This window comes from Tamandua tetradactyla, chromosome 8 (genome assembly GCF_023851605.1).
Source record: "Tamandua tetradactyla isolate mTamTet1 chromosome 8, mTamTet1.pri, whole genome shotgun sequence".
Lineage (NCBI taxonomy): Eukaryota > Metazoa > Chordata > Mammalia > Pilosa > Myrmecophagidae > Tamandua > Tamandua tetradactyla.
This window is the reverse complement of record NC_135334.1, coordinates 26,698,903-26,720,458: the sequence shown is the minus strand read 5'-3', so window position 1 is coordinate 26,720,458 and position 21,556 is coordinate 26,698,903. Positions and strand designations below refer to the sequence as shown.

The following is a 21,556-nucleotide window of genomic DNA, read 5'->3' as shown; positions in this document are numbered from 1 at the left end:
CCTACCATTGCTGAGGCATTTTGTTTGCTTGTTTGTTTGTTTGGCGCAGGGGCCAGGAGTCAAGTCCAGGTCTCCCATGTGGTGGGCGGGTGTTCTGCCACTGAACTACCCATGCACCCCTACCTAGCTTTTAATAGATTCATGAGTAGAATTTCATCCTCTCCATGGCCTTGGTTTGGCAGGGAATTACTGACATATCAAATGCAAAAGGAGATCTTCAATGCAAATCCAACCAAATACAAAACTTCAGACAACCATTGGAAATCAACTTGCAAAATAATCTTAAACAAGTGCCCTGAATGCAGCAGAAAATCACAAAGTACATGAAGATTCAGGTAGACATGGCCCAGCCAAATGAACAAATCAAATAGGCTGGAGGGGCCATGGAATTTGGAAGAACTAATCAAGGCTGTTCATAATGACATAACGGATAACAAGAAGACATTGGATGAGCATAAACAAAAATTTGAAAGAATGAATAGAAAAATAGTAGAACTCACAGAGATGAAAGATATTATAGACCAAATTAGAAATATACTAGAGACATATGATACCAGATTCATGAAATAGAAGGAAGAATAAGCAAGCTAGAAGATGGGACAATTGAACTCGCACACACAAAAGAACAAATGGCAAGAAAGATGGTTAAGGTGGAAATGGATTTCAGGGTAGGTGTACAATGCAAAGTGCACAAATTTAAGAATCATTGGTATCCCAGAAGGAGAAGAGAAGAGTAAAGGACTAGGAAGGTTAGTTAAAGAGATGATGGGGAAAATCTGTTCAACCCTAACAAAAGACATAAATGTGCAACTCAAAGAAGCCAACTGAACTCCAAATAGAATAAATCCAAAGAGGCCTGCTCCAAGACACATACTAATCAGATTGTCAAATGTTAAGAGGGGAAGAAATTTTAAAAGCAGCAAGAGAACAAGACAAGGATGCTCATGTCACTACTTTTATTCAACATTGTGCTAGAAGTCCTAGCTAAAGTGTTAGGCAGGAGAAAGAAATAAAAGGCCTACAAATTGAAAAGGAAGAAGTAAAACTTTCATTATTTGCAGAAGACATGATCCTATACTTGGAAAATTCTGAGAAATCTATAACAAAACTACTTGAGTTAATAAACAAATTCAGCAATGTGGTGGGATATAAGATTAATGTACAAAAATCAGTAATGTTTTTATACACAAATAACAACCTAACTAAGGAGATAGTTAAGGAAAAAGTCCATTCAAAAGAGCAACCTAAAGAGTCAAGTATTTAGGAATAAGCTTAACCAGGGATGCCAAAGACTTGTACACAGAAAACTACAAAAAAACTGCTAAAAGAAATAAAAATTGACCTAAATAGATGGAAAGGCATTCCATGCTCATGGACAGGAAGATAGATGTCAATCCTACCCAAAATTGATCCACAGATTCAGGGAAAAGAGACTCTGAATAGCTAAAGATATCCAAAAAGAAATTTAGAATATCTTTATTGTTGAACCACCCTTGCATTCATGGTATGAACCCCTCTTGGCTGTGATGTATAATTCTTTTGATATGTCATTAAGTTGATTTCCAAGCTAGTTTGCCTAAAAACTAGCTTGGAAAAGCTAGTTATCAAATTTATTTGGAAGGGAAAGAGATACTGAATAGCTAAAGATATCCTAAAAAAGAAAGAGTGAAGTGGATGGACTAACACTTCCTGACTTTAAAGCTATTATGAAGCCACAATGGTCAAAATATCATGGTACTGGGACAAAGATACAAGTATTAACCAATGGAATTGAATTGAGAGTGAGGAGGTAGACCACCAAATCCAGGGACAATTGATCTTTGATAAGGCACTCAAATGCACTGATCTAGGACAGAATAGTATTTTCAATAAATGGGCATTGGAGAAGTAGATATCAACAGCCAAAAAAAAAAAAAAAAAGTGAAAGAAGACTACTACCTTAAACCCTATACAAAAAAATTAATTCAAGATGGATTAAAGACCTAAATGTAAGAGCCAGTACATTAGAACTCCTAGAAGAAAGTGTAAGGAAACAACTTCAAGACCTAGTATTAGGAAGTAGCTTCTTAAGCTTTACACTTAAAGCACAAGCAAGAAAAGAAAAAAATAAAAATAAAAAGTTTCTATGCCTCAAAGGACTTTGTCAAAAAGTGAAGAGGCAGCCAACTCAAAGAGAGAAATACCTGATATCTGGAAATTACATATCAGGTAAAGGTTTGATATCTGATACAAATACATAAAGAAATTATACAAGTCATAACAAGAGAACAAAGAACCCGATTATAAAATGGGCAAAGGATATGAATAGACATTTTCTGAAGAGCAAATGCAAGTGGCTAGAAAGTACATGAAGAGATGCTCATCTTCATTAGCTATAAGGGAAATGCAAATCAAGACTACAATGAGACATCACTTCACACCTATTAGAATGGTTGCTCTCAAACAAAGAGAAAACTATAATGTTGGAGAGGATATGGAGAAACTGGAGCACTTACTCACTGTGGTGGTAATGTATAATGGTGCTGTTGCTGTGGAAAACAGCTTCACGATTCCTCAGAAAACTAAATACTGAGTTGCCCTCTAACCAGGTAATACCAATACTCAGCATATAACCAGAACAGTTGAAAGCAGTGACATGAACAGACATTTGCACACCATTGTTCACAGTGGTGCTATTCATAATTGTGAAAAGGTAGAAGCAGTCCAAGTGCCCATCAACAGATGAATGGATAAATAAAATGTAGTGTATACATATGATAGAATATTATGCAGCAGTTAGACGAAATGCAGTCCTGAAACATATGACAACATGATGAACCTTGAGGATGTAATGTTGAGTGAAATAAGTCAGATACAAAAAGACAGATACTGTATGATTTCGCCATTATGACTTTGGTAATAATAATCTCAGAGGTTTACACCGTAGAATATAGGTGACCTAGAGGTACACGGAAGTTAGAGATGGGAGAAAGGTTACCCAATAAGGTTGAACTTAAATGTAAGGGAATGGACAGATGTGATGGTAGTAAATTAGTGGGGTTACAAGTAACACCACCACATTCAAGGTGAATATGATTGAAAGGGGATGTATAGTGCCATGTATCCTACTGATTAACTCTACAATTATAAGTAAGTTCTTTCATGAACTATTTCAAAGGTTTGATCTTGCACAAAGAGTCAGTAATAGAGGGGCATGGGGGGGGAACTAAAATAGCATACTATGGCTTATTGTTAACAGGAAGACATCAACAGTTTCACAACCAGGGGTAAATAATTAGTGAGAAGGACAAGAGATATGAGAAAGTTTTGATTTGACAATTAGAGAGGCTGTATTTATCAGTTCTTTGTCTCGTGGGACCAATGAAAATTGCCTAAAATTTGGAGTGCTGTTGATGGTACTACCAAGTGAGGACACTGTAAGACATGGTTTATTTATTTTGGATACTGTCCATGCTGATCAACGGATAGAGGGGGCCGAAGGGTACAATGACTGAGAAGCTGAAAGGCAAACTGTGATGTGTATATATGATAGAATATTGTTGTGGCTACAAAAAGGAATGACGTCATGAGGTGTGCAATGAACTGAATGAACCTTGGGGACAATGAGTTGTGTAAAATAAGACAGAAACAAAAGAACAATTATGCAATAGTCTCTTTCAGAAAATACTTATAATTGGAGCCTAGATTGTAAGCTCATAGAGCAGCCACACAGTTTGAAGTTTGTAAGTATTTTTCTAGACTTGAGACACTGAGCTATATATGTATAAGCTGGTATTTCCCTGAAACTTTGAGTACCTCTGTAACATGTACGCCTCTGAGCTGGAGTTCTGCACCTCTGAAAGTCAGCTTTACTATATATAATAACAGTTAAAGTAACCAAAAAAGAGATTAGCTTTTAATTAGAGATAAAAGCAAAGTCAATTTGGCTGAGACTAAGGTAAATCAGAATACAGGCTAAGAGATGATAGTGAGTGTACTCTAGATCTTTACCTATTATATGAGGCCAAAGGTAGAGAGATTTATTCTATCTAGAACCTAAATTTTATGTAACATATGATCTAAATCAACCTGTATGTATAGCTCATTTAAACAACCCAAACACATGGAGCCTAGAGCTGGGATGAGGCCTTGTAATTCTGTTCAGCTTAATGTAATACCTGGATACATCCCAGACTACAGTGGGCTGATAATTAAAAAGTGTTGGAAGAAAAAAAAAAAGTATTTGTAGAGTCCCCTGAGGGACCAAAGGAAAAAAAAAAAGGGACTATTAAACTTTCCCAGATGGGAAACCCCTGGTATCGTCTCAAATGCTGGGGACTCCCAAGAAAATAGAATAAGCCCTTGATTTTGAGACCTGCCCTTATGAAATTTATTTCTGTAGCAAAGAAGCAAAGACAATCTATAATGAGGCCCAAGAGTTGCTTCCAGGAAACCTCTTTTGTTTAGATGTGGCCTCTCTCTCTCTAAGCCTAACTCTGCAAGGAATTTCAGTACTTTTCCCCCTATGTGGAACAAGATATTTAGAGGTGAAAATCTCCCTGACAATGTGGGACAAGAGTCTCAGGGATGAATCTGGTCCTGGCACTGGGGTTCGACAATGCCTTCTTGACCAAAAGGGGGAAAAGAAGTGCAACAAAATTAGGCATCAATGGCTAAGAGAGTTCAAATAGAGTTGAGAGGCTACTTTGTATTCAAGCTTCAGCTAGATATTGCTAATTACCATGGTATGCCAAACCCCCACCAACATCATTCCTTTTAACTTTTTTTTTAATTGTATATAGGGGATTTATTAAGTTAAAAAGTTACAATTCTAAGGCCATGAGAATGTCCAAATTAAGGCACCAAAAAGAAGATACCTTCACTCAAGAAAGGATGATGGTGTTCAGGTTTCCTCTGTTACATGGGAAGGCACACGGCGATGTTTGCTGTCCTTCTCTCCTGGCTTCTGGTTTCAAATGGCTCTCCAAGCTCCTGTTCCCAGTGGCTTTCTCTCTAAGTATCTGTGGGTCCTCTCTTAGCTTCTCCAGGACAGACTCTGGGTTTCATCAGTTAGCTTAGCATCTCCAAACATCTGTGTCTGGTTTCATCATGTTATTAAAAATAGCATGGGTGAATAGCTGCGGAGATGTTGTGAGGGAATGGAGTGGGTGTATAGAGTGAGGGGAGGGGGTTATGGGACTGTGGCTGGCCTAGACTTTAGAGAAAGCTTCACCCAAGTTTTAAAAATTTCTCCTTTTCCCTTTCCCTTTCCAGACCTCATTTGAGATACCTTCTTTAACCAACATTCCTCATCCAAGAACACATTCCCCATCCTTATCTTTCCCCTTCTTTCTTTAATATTTCAAAATTTAAATCATTCTTTGTCTCTTTCCCAGGAGGATCACACAAGAAGAGGACAATAATGGAGCTATTGAAGATGCCCACCCCTCTAAATTTAGTGTCCTCCTATGTGTTAAATAATTTCCTTAATGGGCCCAGGTCTCCTGCCTGTAATCACTTGGGGTTGACCTTGACCCCTTGGCCAAGGGTTGCATAGGGCTCACAGCCTGCCTCCGGCCACTCCCCCCAGTCCCAGCCCCCTCCATCTTGGCTTCCTTCCCTGGGAATTTCATAACTTGCTAGATCAGCCAGAACGTTTTTAGATTTTCTTCATTACTCTTTAACAAATATCTGTCTCCAAGGGGGAGGGCTGAGTGGATGGAGGCCTGTGCCTGTGGGAAGATCTATGCCTTAGACTCAGTAGGCTACCTCTGCAGTGGATCCCCTGGCTTCTGGAGCAGAGGGAAGGAGGGCAGGGGGCCTGTGGGTCAGGAGTGAGGCACAATGGAATCTGGTTTTACCACCAAGGACACTTACCTGAGCCATTTTAACCCTCGTGAGTACCTGGAAAAATATTACAGCTTTGGGTCCAGGCACTCTGCAGAAAACCAGATTCTTGGCTACCTTCTGAAAGAGCTCTTCAAAATATTCTGCCTGGGTAAGTCTGATTGTTGTCTGTGTGTCTCCCCACAGGATATGAGTACATGGAGTCTCGGGGGATTAGTGGTTTGGGGGTCCAGTCATTGTTATTTGACAGCTCTTTTGGCATCACTGTTTAACTAGAACAAAAACTAATGTTGGTATAGATATTTTATAGTTTACAAAGTGCTTTTATATCCTCTAGCTCATTTGGTCGTACAAAAGAAAAACCAGAGAGCCTGGGTTCTGTCCCTGATCCTACATTAATTTTAGGAAGACTGGATCAAGTTATTTAACCTTAATGGGCCACTTAATAAATGGAGATTCTGATCATTATTCTGTTTCTAACTCAAAGGAATACTGTGAATATACATGAGAGAAACACTTCCCAATATATAAAGAATGGGGTGCTCTTTGTAGAAAGATAGCATACAAACTCATTTTTTTAAACACTTAGCTTCCCCCCAAAGGATTCCTTAATAGTTTTTACATCCTCTGCATAGCAGCCAGTCTTTCTGGATCAGGGGTCCACACATCAGATGTAGATCTTTTCCCCCCTTCCCTTAGAGCTTTAAAATGCCCCAACAATATGCATCCATCTGGATTGGGGAAAGGAAAAAATGAAAATATATTTTAAATAAGGACTTTGGAGGAAGAGGAATGAGAGGTGGTTTGTCTTTGGGGATCTCCAACCCAATCCCAACAAAGTTCATGTAAATCTGCTCTGCCCCCACCATGTGACCCTGGTCCCCATTCGTTTCTCCCTCTTCTGAACCAGATGGCGTGAAGGGCAACCTCTTGATCGACATCGGCTCTGGCCCCACCATCTATCAGCTCCTCTCTGCTTGCGAGAGCTTCAAAGAGATCGTTGCCACTGACTACACTGACCAGAACCTGCAAGAGCTGGAGAGGTGGCTGAAGAAGGAGCCAGGGGCCTTCGACTGGTCTCCAGTCGTGAACTACGTGTGTGAGCTGGAGGGGAACAGGTAGAAAGACCAGTGTCTGATTCCTGGCTTTCTGAGGGTATTGGAGGGACAGTTCAATCTGTAAACCAGGAATTATCCTTAGAGTCCAAGTAGAGAAAGAAAGGGAAATAGAGATGAAAGAGAAGAGAAATCCAAATGGAGAACGAGCAAGCTAGAGAGAGAGAGAGAGGCAGAAAGGGAGGGTTTGAGGAGGGACACGTGCACAAAGAAGACATGGAGAGAGTTGAAGAGATGGATGCTGAGCCAAGAGGAATGAATGCAAAAGCTTTCCAGGCCTGGGTGTAAGGGCAGGGCATGGGGTCAGTATGGTGGGACCCAATTTTAGAACAACTTCAAGTAAGAAGGGAAACCAACTCTTCGCTGGCAGTTTTGCTGTGCCAGGGCTTACACCCCCAAGTGCCATTCTGTTGTAGCCATCCAAGTGTGTAGGACCTTGCTTTGTGCATGCTAATGCTGACACCACCAGATACAGTAAAAAGCTGGCTACATTTTAAAAACTGAGACAAGAAACAAAAGGAATTATTTGAAAAGAACCTATTACACACCATCCATTGTGCCAACAAATCTTGTTTAAATTATTGCTTTCCACTCACATGACAAGTTCGCAATGACCTACTCATCAGAAGTAGCCAGGTCTGCATTTCACTTTGTCCTTCTCTTGTCCTGATGTGCCTCCATCCTCTGTTGAATGTCCTGCAGTGATCTGGCCCCCTCTCCTGCCCAGCTAGCTCACTCACTGTTCCTAAAGCATCACGCCTTTGCTGCTGTGTTTATTGCTAAGACCCCACAGACTTCCTCTGGGAGCTGCATAAAAAGACCAGATTATTTGTCCTTCTAGTATACCACTGGCCCTATCTGCTATTTCTCACATGCTAAGTTTAACTTTTTACTTTCCTTTCTCCTTTCTCTTTTTTTCTGTTCTTGTGGGTTTTTAAAAATTTTACATTTTTTTTGTCTTTCCTCCCTTTATCTATGATTTAATTTCCACTTGAACTCTCACACCCTTCCCCATGCCCCTTATCCACTTTTTCCTATAATTTCTTTTCCCCCTTTGCTTACATATGGTATGTTTTGTGCATTGCACAACATACTCTGTTTTTCCCTAACTTGTTGGTTTTTTTTTCATTGATTATGGGAAAAGGTATATATTTTGTATTAATGTATCTCATAATCTGGCCAGGAAAGGGTCCTGATGTACTAGCAAGACCATCCACCTCAAGAAACAAGGATTAGCATTTTCTGGCTTACGGTAAAAGGACTAGTATTCATTTATTCATTCATTCATTCATTCATTCAACTAACGCATTTGAGCCTCTATGATGTGCTGTATAACTAGTACTGGGACAGAACAGTGAACAAGACAGAGGAGGTCCCTTGCCTCCTAGAGCTCACATCTAGAAAAGTAGGCAAGTACCAGATAGATCCCTTAGGACTTTCTAGGCCAAGTTGAAGATTACGGAGTTCAATCCAAGTGTAATGAGAAGGAATTAAAGATACAACCAAAAGAGTGATGTGACCCAATTTATATTTACAAAGATCTCTCTGGCTGCTGTGTGGGGATGGATTGGAGAAGTTTAGAGGGGAAAGGAGACAATTTAAATCCAGATGAGAGATGAAGGGGGCTCGGACCAGGGTGATGGAGAAAGGTGGATGGCTTGAAGATGAGTTTTGAGATAGAATGGATAAGAGTTGTTAATGATTGATTATGTGAGGGAAGTATCAAAGATAACTCGCCTGTTTCTGAACTGGAACAAGGAGGACTGAGGTCCTGAGTCAGGGATCCATATACCACCGTGTGATCCTGACATTTCCCTAAGGAATGTTCTAAAAATTGGTCTGCCTCCATTCTCTTCTTTCAGAGTGATAGCCAGTTCGTTTTTCTGTAATTGCATTTACATTTGATTTCCATCTATTTGCCAACATTTGTTTGTTCCTGAGAGTCAGTTTACCTTTTAAAAACTAACTCTAAACTTTGCTTTTATTTCTGTAATTCTCCCATTTTCTTTTAATGACCTGCAGACTTTTGGCAGCTTTCAAGGTTATTAAGAGTATTCTAAACTTTATATTTATGTTCTTACCTCTTATGGATATACCATCTTATTGGTAGTAAACCTTTATTGTTGAATGTGAATTATAAAGGTAACTCATGGTGATATAATTCTTTATTAAACGATCTGAATGAACTATAAGCTTTATATTTTGTTCCCACTGAAACTTTTTGTTATCACCCAGAGTTGGTAAACTCCCACTGGGCTTACCCTGGTCTTTATCACTTTTACCAGGCCCAGTTTCCCAACTGTTGTAAATCCTGCTTGGAAATTAATTTTTTTAATTGAGGTATATTTTTTATGTAATAAAACACAAGATCTTAAGTGTTTAGTTTGATGATTTTGTTTTTTTGGTATGCTGTATGGTAGGGTCACATTTCATTATTTTTCCATGTGAGTATCCTGTTATTACAGCACAATCTCTTGAATTTTCATTTGGTTTTTGTTTGTTTGTTTGCTTGTTTGTTTGTTTCTAGGGATGGGTACAGACCAGGAATTGAACCTGGGTCTCTCACACGGCAGGAAGGAATTCTACTACTGAACTACCCTTGCACACCCCAGTTTGATGAATTTTGACAATTTATTAGACCCATGTAATTTCCACCTAAAACAAGAGACAGAATATTTCTATCACTCCAAAAAGCTCCCTGTTGTCTATATCTAGTCAAACACCACCCCAGCTGCCATCCTCCACCAGTTATAAAAAGGGAACCACTTTCAGATTTCTATTACCATAAATTAATTTGGCTTGTTCTTGGACAGTAGGTAATGTTTACATATGGCATTTTTTTGCTCAATTTTTCTTGTGTGTATCAGTAGTTTGTTCCCTTTTGATTGCTGAATCGTATTCTATTGCATGACCAAAATTTGTTTATGTATTCTTATGCTGATGAATATCTGGATTATTTCCAGATTTTGGCTATTATGAATAATGCTGCTATGAACATCCTTATTCAAATCTTTGTATGGACATATATTTCATTTCTCTTGGGTAAAATATCTAGGAGTGGAATAGCTGAATCTAAGGGAAGATAGATGTTCATAAGAAACTGCTAATCAGTATTTTAATTCCCACCAGCAATGTAAGAGAGTCCCAGTTGCTCCACATCATCACCAATATTTGGTGTTATCAGTCTTTATCTTGCTTCTAGCCATTCTGGCAAGTATAAGACAATATCTTATGATTTTAATTTTCATTTCCTTGATGTCTAATGATGGTGAATATACTATAAATGCATATTGGCCATTTGTTCAAATAGATTTTTTTCTCCCCGCTGAAGTGTCTGAGTCTTATGCTGATTTTTATTGGGTTGCTTATCTTTTTATTGTTAATCTGTAGAAGAACTTTTTATATCCTGGGTACAAGTCTCATGTCAGTTATATGTACTGCAAATACTTCTACCTCATTCATGTCTTACTTATTCATCTTCTTAATGGTGACTTTTAATAAGGAAAAAAGTGTTTGTGATGAAGACCAACTTTTCAACTTTTTCTTTTACAGTTAGTGCTTTATGTGTCCTGTCTTAAACAACTTTTCTGATCCAAGGTAGTTGAAAATATCTGACAATGTTTTCTTCTCGAGCTTTATATTTTTTAGCTTCTATGTTTATATAGATGATCCATCTCTAATTAATCCTAATGTATAGAGTGAGGTAGCAGATGAAAGTAGTTTTTTTTTCCACACAATTTTCCAGTTGTTCCAGTAGCACTTGTTTAAAAGTTTTCCCTCTTTCCATTAAATTGACGTAAGCCTTGGTTGAAAGAGCCATTGAATATACACATTCAATATATTCACACACACGTCTATTTCTGGACCCATTACTTTTTTCATTGATCTATTTATCTATCCCTACCTCAGTAACATACTGTCTCTATTTCTATAGCTTTATAGTAAATCTTGAAATCAGATAGTGTAAGTTTTCCAACTTCGATCTTCTTTTTCAAGATGATTTTGGCAATTCTAATGTCATTATATATATATATATTTAATTTTTATTAATAAAACCAATCAACATACAATATGAACATTCTTTTTTATCACATAGTTGTATATTCATCATGATCATTTCTTAGAACATTTGCATCAATTCAGAAAAAATAAAAAGAAAACAGAAAAAAAATTTATACGTACTGTACCTCTTACTCCTCCCTTTCATTGATCACCAGCATTTCAATCTACTAAATTTATTTTACCATTTTCTCCCCTTATTATTTATTTATTTTAATCCATATGTTTTACTCATCTGTCTATAAGGTAAATAAAAGGAGCATCAGACATCAGGTTTTCACAATCACATAGTCACATTGCGAAAGCTATATCATTATACAATCATCTTCAAGAAACATGGCTACTGGAACACAGCTCTACATTTTCAGGCAATTCCCTCCAGCCTCTCTGTTACGCTTTAACTAAAAAGGTGATATCTATTTAATGCATAAGAATAACCTCCAGGATAACCTCTAGACTCTGTTTGGAATCTCTCAGCCATTGACACTTTACTTTGTCTCATTTCTCTCTTCCCCCTTTCAGTTGAGAAGGTTTTCTCAATCCCTTGGTGCTGAGTCCCAGCTCATTCTAGGATTTCTGTCCCACGTTGCCAGGAAGGTTCATACTCCTAGGAGTCATGTCCCATGTAGAGAGGGGGAGGGCAGTGAGTTTGCTTGTCATATTGGCTGAGAGAGAGAGTAACGCCATTATATTTTGATATAAACTTTAGAATAAGCTTGTAATTTTTTCAAACCCACTCACCCTGAGATTTTGATTGAGATTTCTTTGAATTTACAGGATTAACCTATTGAATCTCCAGTCCATGAGCATGGTTTATCTCTTCATTTTTTTTAGGACTTTAATTTCTCTCAGCATATTTGGTAGTTTTCATATTTTGCTATAGTTCGTTAAATTTTTAAAAAGTATTTTGTGCTTTTGATGCTATCATTATTAATATTTTTACAATTTCATTTTGTTAATTTCATATCCTGGTACATAAATTGGCCTTGCTGCATTCACTAGTTAATTTTAATAGTGGTGTGTTTTTTTTCTTTTGTAGATGTTATAGGGTTTCTATTACCCTATCATGTCATCTGCAAATAACACTAGTTTTACTTGTTCGACTTTATGCCTTTTCTTTTTCTTGCCCTATTATACTTGCTAGGACTTCCAATACAATGTTGAATAGAAATGATGAGAGCACACATTTTTGCCTTAGTTCGGGGAAAAGTGTTCAATGATTGATCAGTCAAAATGATATTAACATAGGTTTTTCATAGATACAGTTTATCAAACTAAGTTCCCTCTTATTTCTAACTTCTTAGGAGTTTTTACTCAAATGTTGAATTTTGCTAAATATTTTCTTGCATTTATTGAGATGGTCATATGATTTATCTCTTTCCTTCTGAAAATCTGGTGAATTACTTGGATGAATTTTTTTATCATTAAACCGAACTGGTCATGACGCATTATACTTTTTATGTATAGATGGATTTGTTTGCTAATATTTTGTTAAGAATATTTGCATCTATATTCATGAGTGATACTGAACTTTAATTTTCTTTTCTTATAATGTATTTGGCAAATTTTGGCGTCAGCATGATGCGGGACTCATCACAAATTAGGAAATATTTCTTCCTCCTCTATTTTTTTAAAAGCGTTTGTATATTATTGGTATTATTTCCTTTTAAATGTTTGATAGAATTCACCTTTGAAGTCATCTGGACCTGAAGGGGGCTTTTGTGGGCAGGTTTGTTTTCTTTTTAAAAAAAATATTTATTTAGTGGCTAGTTGGATTTTCTATTCTTCTTCCTCCTCCTCCTTCTTTTTGATAAATGGTGTGTTTTTCAAGAAATTTGTCCTTTTTACCTTGTTTATCAATTTTATTGGCAATTGATATTGCCAATATCAATGTTTTGGTTTGTTTTATTTTACAGTATTCCTTTATTACCCATCTAATGCCTGTGGGAGCTGTAGTGATCACCCACCTTTCATTCCTGATATGGGTAATTTGTCTTTTCTTTCTTTTTTTATCTTGAGGACTCTCACTAGTGATTGATCAATCTTTGGGGGGCGGGGGTTGGGGGCAGGGGCAGGCTCTGGGAATAGAACCCGGGTCTCCTGCATGGCAGCCGAGAATTCTGCCACTCAGCCACCAATGTACCACCCTAGAGATTGATCAATTTTTATTAATCTTTTCAAAGCACCCACTTTTGGCTTTGTTGATTTTCTCTATTATTTGTCCATTTTTAATTTTATTGATATTCGCTCTTAATTCTTTCCTCTACTTCTTTAGTTTTAATATACTTTTCTTTTTCTAGCATCTTACGATGGAAGCTTAGCATTTGATTACATATATTTCTTTAACATATCACGGTCTACTTTCAAGGAATATTGCACATGAACAGTAAGATACGACAACAGTAGAATTTCCTTCCTTACTCTTTTGCCCCTTATGCTTCTTTTGGTCTCCTATTTTACTTCTATGTATGCTAGAACCCTACAATACACTGTATTGATTTTTGCTTTAAGTGATCAGTATTCTTTTAAGCAAAAGCATACGGTCCTCTATATTTACCCACATGTCTGTTCTGTCTGTTTTTATTCATTCCTTTCTGCTGATGGAGGTTCCATCTGGCGTCACCCCTCTTCTCCTGCAGAACTTCTTTTAGTATTTCTTATAATGCAGGTCTGCTGAAGACAAATTCTCATAGCTTATCAATGTTAACTAAGAACCAGTAATTTTTCTTCCTCCTAATATGAAGAGTTTAACACTTTTTCACACTCCAGTCCTTCCAGCATCTTTCTTCCCAATGTTTATTATTAAAATCTGAAATTTTAAAATTTACCATGTAACGTATTGTTTATATATAGATATATAGATATGTACATCTCTCAAGATCTGTTTGGATATCTGCTGTCTGTAATCACATTTGCGATCATTAAGACAGCTTTTCTGTTCATTTTATATGATTTTTCTAGTTGTAAGATTTCAATTCTGATTCACCTCTTAATTATCTTTGATTGGGCTTCAAATAATTTTTTAAGAAGAACACATATGTGTTCTATTTTTTAAGTCCCTGCATATATTTGTTGCATTTACATACGTACAACATTTTAAAATTGTTTGATATTGCCTAAGTATTGCTCCGTTTTTTTCCTGGAATTTGAAAAGAAGTTGACAAAGGATTTTTTCATATACTATTTGAATCTGGAAATCACTTACTTAAAGATGCATGCTGGTTAGAGCCTTCAAACTGAAGATACATTTTTCAAAATAAAAGTAGTTTCACTGGGTGATGGAAAAGCTTTGGCAGTGGATGCTAGCGATGGTGGCACAACACTGAACACAAATAATGCAACTGAATTATATATTTGAGTGTGGATAAAAGGGCTAATTTTAGGTTGTACATATGTTACTAGAATAAAAATTTTAAAAAAAGCAAGACTGTACAACACAAACAGGAAACACTCATTTAAACCACGGACTTCAGTTATAGTATAATTATAATAATATTCTTTCATTAATTGTAACAAATGTACCACACTAATGAGAGACATTAATAATAGAGGGGCTATGTAGCAATTGTGTATTTTCTGCATGATTTTTCTGTACACCAGCAGCTTCTTTAATTATAAAAAAACAGTAATTTCAGCCTTTTTTTTTTCTACTGGCGGTATGATTCCCCACTAGAAAATAGGTATTAAACTAGGGGGTAAAAACTGTAGCTATGAGGATCTAGACAATATCCAAACTGATTAAATAAATTAGAAATTTCCTAGGATTTGTAGAATTTTAGGAAGAGCTTCTAAGAAAGTTCTCAGTCATTGTTAGACAACATACCTTTCCAAAGTCCAAATCACAGGTCAAGAATGCTTTTGGAACTTTGTTCTCAATTTATTTAGCCATCACAGCCCTTTCCATCTCATTCAGAAATGAACCCTTAAAATCTATCAGGATTCTAAAAGCATTACTTATCTCACACCAGAATCATCAGCTTGGAACAATTGACTCTTGTGAGACTGTCTCTTCCCAATCTTTCTGTTAGAATGAGGAACTGTATTTTTGGCAGTAAAATTCTGCATTTTCACTCTTATCCTCATTCTGGATCCTGTGCCTTCAACTATTTTGAGAATGATAGTGATCCCATTCAATTTATGTCTTTCTTGCATCTTCAAGTACCTCTATCAACCCACAACCTATTTCCCCCCAAGATTATTTCTTTATCTGAAGCTGTTTCTTGTGCTGACTACTGCCAAAGACAATTTGAGCTATCTCCTGTTTCTCTGTCTTTGGAGTGTAACTCATACATTTAGATACCCCTCATTTTTATAGCAACCCAAGTCATAAGATCTTGGTACCAAATTGCCTGCCTCACACTATTCTTTATCAAGTCAGAAAGTCAAACACTCAGATAAAATTTCTCAAGCTTATACCATAAACAGAGGAAAATGAACTTTCACCTTAAGAAATCCTAGAAACAGCATTAATTAACTTCTGCTCCTGGGGCATGGAGCATATCACGTAGACTTGGGGTCCCCAGACCAGTAGCTATAGCATCACCTGGGAGCTCTTTAGAAATCCAGATGCTCGGCTCCATCCCAAACCTATAGAATCAGAATCTGCATTTTAACAAGATGCACATGCACATTCCAGTTTAAAAAACATTGATGCCTAGAGCAGAGATTCCCAACAGGTAAGCCAGAGCACACTGCAGGGTGGGCATGAGTTACAGGTGTGTCCCCCATGCGGCCTCCCTCGGCCAGCAAGGTAGCAGGTGGGGGCTGGCGAGGCTTCAACCCTTGCTGATTGCCTCTTGCTGAGAGGAGCTCCTCTACTTACTTCGGGGACCTGATCAGAGAAAGGCAGAGGTGGCAATTCTCAGAAACAAATGCTCTCTATACAAAAATTTTCATATCTACTTAAAAAGACGTTTGTGCATTATCCAAAATAGATGCTTTTGCCAAATCTGTTCCATGAACAGCAAACTGCCTCAATTTCAAAGCATCTTCAGTTTTTCATAGATTGCAAAGAATACTGATATTCGTTCTCAAAATCCGAAGCTTGATGGTTGTGATGACTGTCTCAGTGATTCCTAGGAAAATGTATGCCTTTGAGGCGTAAGGATGCCTCTCTCTTAAATGGGTGCTCTCATTGCATTACCTCTGTGGGAAAATTAACAGGGCATGTTGAGAAACCTTCCAGCAGCCATTTCCTTCAACTTGTAAACATTTCTATTCATATGTCTCAAAGCACCTCAAATTCAACATGTCTAAAATAAAACTTGTGTTCTCCAAATCTGCTCCCTTTCTGGTATTCTTTATTTGCTTGAATGGTACCATCATCTAATTAGTTGACAAGCCAGAAACTGGGAAGTCAATCTTGTCATCTCTCTCTCCATCACATTCCATATCTAATCTAGCACCAAGTTGTCTCCATTTCACTTCCTGAATTCCTCTTGGTTCAGACATTTCTTCTAATACCTACCATCACCTGGGTCCAAGCTGCTATCCTCTCCCTCAAACCCAGCCTCCCACCTCCACTCTTGTTCCTCCACTCAATTCTCCCCAAAACAGCGAGTGAGCATTTCAAAATGGAAATCTGGTCATGTCACTCCTGAGAACCCTTCAATAGCTTCCTGTGGTTTTTAAAATAAAACCCAAAAGTCTTAACATAGCCCACAAGTTTTGCATTGTCTGGCACCTGCCTACCCCACTTGCCTCATTTGCCATCATGTCCTACGTTGTTTTCTATGATTCAGCCACACTGGCATTCTCTTCTCATGTTCCCTCCTTCCCCAGGGCCATCTCCTCTTACTGGAAAGAGCTCACGCTCTTCACTCCCATTCCCTTTGACCTAGTTCAGTCCTGCTTATCTAACCTCTATATCTCTGCTTCCCTGACTTGCTTTTCTTAGGACCCTCTCCTGATCTTCTAGACCAAGTCAAGCTGCAAACATTCCTCCTTTTTCCCCTAGCATTTATCATAGTTTTAATTTTCATTTTTGTGGATGGTCATTGGACGAATTTCCTCCCCCACCAGACGGTACCCCCCATGAGGAGAGCTCTGTTTCTCATTTTGTTCATCCTGTATTCCCAGTGTTTAACACACGTTCTGTCACATACGTTATAAAGGCTCAAAAATATTTGTAATGTATGTATTTTTCTTTCCAGGCTCTTCTTCCTAGAATGTTTTTCACCTGGTTCAGGTGTGATCCGGACCAAAGGTTGACCAGAGATTATTCCTTTCTCTTACAAATTTTGTATCGACATCCAGGCTTAAGTGGCCTTTTATTTCCATTACACATTTTGATGGTCCTCCCACACGAGGGTCTGCTGGAATCCCTAGGGATGGGCTAGGATGGGGGGATGGTGGTGAGTGTGATGGGAAAAGGCTTGTCCAAGAGGCGCTGACTCACCACTTGCCTTGAGGCAGCATGGCGGAGGGACCCCCTCTCAGCATAATTAACTGGCCTAGGGGAAGAAAGTGCTTCACAGGAGTCCTACTCTTTTCTACCCTTTCATCCCCTTTCTACCCGCCCAGTTCCCTTGGCTTTTATAGATAGCATATTTACAGAGGAAATTACTGCCTTTTTTTTGCATATTGATTTATTTGAAAGAGGAGATCTTTAGAACTGGAGAAATTGCCATACTGCTGTTAGCTTTCTGTAAAACTGCATAACACTATTCTGGTGTGTGTTTATTACCTACCCCTTGAGCTAAACGGGAGGCTGAGTGGTAATTGCCTGTGTCTCCAGGCGAGTCCATTTCCCTGCGGGTGTACTTGCAGGCTCTGAGAAGCCCTGAGGTGTAATCTTTACATAGCTGCCTTGGCAACTGAGTTCCCCAGTGTTTGCTGTAGATCCGAGGACAAGCAGGTATCGACAGTGGGTGTTTCTAACAAATTTCCCTCTAAAACTGGCACATTCTCTGTTAGCGTTCACAGTGTGTCTCACAGTTTGGGAACAATTTCCATCATCATCTGACTGCCAAGTACTAGTTCTGTGGTAACTTGCATCTTTAAAATAGCTTAATACACAATAGGACACCCAAGTCTGTCCTGCTTCTGACGTAATCACTTAAATACACATTCCTACGGCGTTCCCAATATAAAGGATCTTCTTTAAACAAAAGAATACCGTGTTGCCACTTCAACTTTTATTCAATATGTTTAAATTATCCATAGGTACAGATGGCTTGCTTTTAATTTTTTTGTTCTAGAGTCACTTGTATATTCAAATCCATGTTTCTTACAGACTTGCATAATGTTGAATTACTTTTTTCTTTTTTAATTACTTTGTGTGTGTGTGTGGACAGGCACTGGGATTTGAACCCGGGTCTCTGGCATGGCAGGCAAGAACTCTGCCACTGAGCCACTTTTGCCCACCCTGAATTATTTTTATTCTTAAAATATTCTGCCAAATCATCCACATTCCATCAGGTTGGGTGGCAACTTTGTAATGGATTTTCCTACTATTTACTAACCATCCCAATTTGCCCAGGATGTGGGATTTCTTTACAACCAGGCACATGAGGAGAAATTGGTTTCCTTACTCTCATGTGTACTCTTTATACGGAGGCAGGTAGATCCAATTCCCTGCAAGAAAACCAGTTTAGTAGGAATTTCCCAGAACCAAAACCTTGCTAAGTTTCTGGTTTTTACAAATGTATTATTGATACAGAATTGACATAATATACAATTCACTCATTTAAGTGTAAAATGTAGTGGTTTTTAGTTCACTCAGAGTTATGCAACCATCACCACAGTCAATTTTAGAACATTTTCATCATCTCAAAAAGAAACCCTGCAGAATTAGCAGTCACTTCCCATATCTCTCCACCCCAGGCAATCACTTATCTGCTTTTGATCTCTATAGCTTTGCCTTTTCTGGATATCATACAAGTGGAATCATACAACATGTGGTCTTTTGTGGCAGGCTTTGTTTACTCAGCATAATGTTTTCAAGGGTCAACCTTGATATATCATGTATAAGGACTTCATTCCTTTTTGTGCTGAGTAATAGTCCATGTTTGGCTATACCATCTTTCATTTATCCATTCATCAGTTGATGGACATTTAGGTAGTTTCCATTTTGGGGCTTTATGAATAATGCTGATATGAACATTCATGTACATGTTTTTGTGTGGATATAATGTTTTCTTTTCTCTTGGGGATAGATAGATAGATAGATAGATAGATAGATAGATAGATAGATAGAGAGATAGAGAGATAGATAGTTATGTATAGGTTTTGCCAAGTGGAATTCCCTGGTCATATAAGTCTATGTTTAACATTTTAAGGAAATGACAGATTGTTTTCTAAATGGGCTGCACCATCTCACATTCCCACCAGCAGTGTTTGAGGGTTCCAATTCCTCCACATCCTCGCCAACATTTATTATTATCTTTTTTATTACAGCCATCTTTGTGGGTGTGAAGTGGTTTCTCATTGTGGCTTTGATTTGCATCTCGCTGATGGCTAATGATATTGAGCATCTTTTTATGTGCTATTGCTAAGCTTCTTAAATATAAAATTAAAACAAGTCTAAAAGATGCTTGCAAATGATAGATTACATGCATTATGCTTAAGATTTTAAGTAAATATTTAAAGTGGATGTTCACAACTGATTTCTGCTATCTCAAATCATTCCACCTGGAAGTAAATCTGCAAGTTTTATTTACACCATCGACTTTTCCTCAATGACCAGAAATGGTCCCAATGTAAGTTTGTCTCTCACTTGTTCTGATGTTGGACCATCCTGTACTGTCTCCATTGAGCCTTGTGGCCCAACGGGCTATCTTCTCCTGGAGTCTGTATCAGACTAAGGACCACGTGTTCCCTGAGTATAAGCCTGGATCTGCAACCCCAATGTTTTATTCATTAACTTCCTCAAAGGGCACCGAATCCAATTATTATTCCTCCACTCAATGTTTCTTCCTTTTCTCTCACCTCTGTGATTTTCTGCTACTTCTTTCTCCTTTGTCTGTTCTCTCTCTCTTCAGCTTCTCTTGTGTACTCATTCATTAGTTCCTTCCTTCATTCCTTCCCTAACAAATTCCAAAAGGACTCGAGGTGCTTATGCCACCTCCTGCTCTCACCTTCTCTTCTCCTTTCATTAACTGGCTTTCTCTTAGGAAACCCTACTGATTTTGCAAAAAAGGTCAGGATTCCTAGAAAGGCTACCGAGCAAGTGAATACCTTCAGAAAACATCCTCTGTATCCTCAGTATTTTCTGGAGCCTGAAGATGGGTTGTTTTCTTCTCTTCAGAGGGGCCCTGGCCATGGTTCTGGGCCAGTGGTCAACAGATTCTATAAATGTCTATGGGTAACCTACCTCTCAGTGATCAGCAACTACTACAAAGATAAGATTCTAGCACTGACACCAGTTTTACCTGCTATGTATGGGCCAAATAGCCACTGCCTTGCAGTTTAGTAGAAAAGACAAGGGGATGATTGATGATGATGATGACAGGTGGCATTTTCTCAAGCACTTACTCTGAACTGGGTACTATTCTAAGCAACGATGGAAGAAGAATTTTGTGGGGTGGGTGGGGGGTAATCCATTGTAGAGGCAGACAGCTAGGTACTATTATTATTATTACCAGGTTATGATTTACTTTTATAAGGAGGTTTTAACTTAACACAGGGTAATGCAGTCACCTCCAGCTACCAAAACGGGCTCTTGTTTCTTCTTCTTCTGCTTTGGTGATAGGGATGACCCCTAGGATACAACGTTTGGGACAGCACTGCCATTTCAGCTAAGACCAAAGAGATATGGGACCACGAAGACTGGGGTTGCAAACGATGTTTGTTGGTTTGTGTGTTTCAGAATTCAGGGGCCAGAGAAGGAGGAGAAGCTGAGACGGGCAGTCAAGCAAGTCTTGAAGTGTGATGTCACTCAGAGACAGCCTCTGGGTCCCGTCTCCTTACCCCCGGCTGACTGCCTGCTCACAACGCTGTGCCTCCACGCGGCCTGCCCAGACCTCCCCACCTACCGCGGGGCCCTGGAGAACCTTGGTAGCCTCCTGAAGCCAGGGGGCTTCCTGGTAATTGTCGATGTCCTGAGGAGCAGCTACTACATGATTGGCGAGCAGAGGTTCTCCAGTCTCTCCCTGGGCCGAGAGGCAGTCGAGGCTGCCGTGAAGGAGGCTGGCTACACGATTGAACGATTCGAGGTGACCCAGCAAAGGTACTCCCCCACAGCCGCGGACAACGAAGGCATTTTCTCCCTGGTGGGGCGGAAATTGAGCAAAACTGTGTAACACCTTGTGATCTCTATTAAAGCAATTCCTTTGACTTGCCCAGCTGTCTTCAGTCCTTGGTTGTAACTGCCACTGTCACTGTGCTGAGTCGAGGCTAAGAGGCCAGGTGGCTCATCTAGGACAGGGGTTGGAACAGTTGGCTGGTCTAGAAGCAGTTCACTGACCACCTTTTCTGGGTTCCACACTGGGGCTGGCACTAGGAGAACCCAGAGATGTGTATGCCTGTGATTGCAAAGGAAGACCTCACCTTCCTTAAACATTCTCGTCATGATGACTCAAGCCCCCACCTGCCTACAGAGAAGGGTCTCCAGTTAG

At 38.8% G+C, this 21,556-nt stretch overlaps 1 protein-coding gene and 1 long non-coding RNA gene across 2 annotated transcripts in view; one reads left to right on the top strand and one right to left on the bottom strand.

Annotated features, from left to right (window-relative positions):
* LOC143644211 (uncharacterized) overlaps positions 1–21,556 on the bottom strand; it is a 40,329-nt gene that overhangs the window by 10,545 nt on the left and 8,228 nt on the right. The gene's annotated exons all lie outside the window — the stretch shown is intronic.
* On the top strand, positions 5,664–21,295 carry NNMT (nicotinamide N-methyltransferase). The gene is made up of 3 exons (XM_077112875.1): positions 5,664–5,977; positions 6,737–6,944; positions 20,809–21,295. Exons 1-3 carry the CDS (start codon positions 5,824–5,826, stop codon positions 21,239–21,241), a joined length of 795 nt encoding a protein of 264 aa, XP_076968990.1. The 5' UTR covers positions 5,664–5,823; the 3' UTR covers positions 21,242–21,295.

Excerpts from the sequence above, each read along its gene's own strand:
- NNMT (XM_077112875.1), top strand. The coding sequence starts at position 5,824 with ATGGAATCTGGTTTTACCACCAAGGACACTTACCTGAGCCATTTTAAC. Across the intron at positions 5,978-6,736 it reads CTTCAAAATATTCTGCCTGG|ATGGCGTGAAGGGCAACCTC; the intron begins GTAAGTCTGATT and ends CTTCTGAACCAG. Across the intron at positions 6,945-20,808 it reads TGTGAGCTGGAGGGGAACAG|AATTCAGGGGCCAGAGAAGG; the intron begins GTAGAAAGACCA and ends TGTGTGTTTCAG.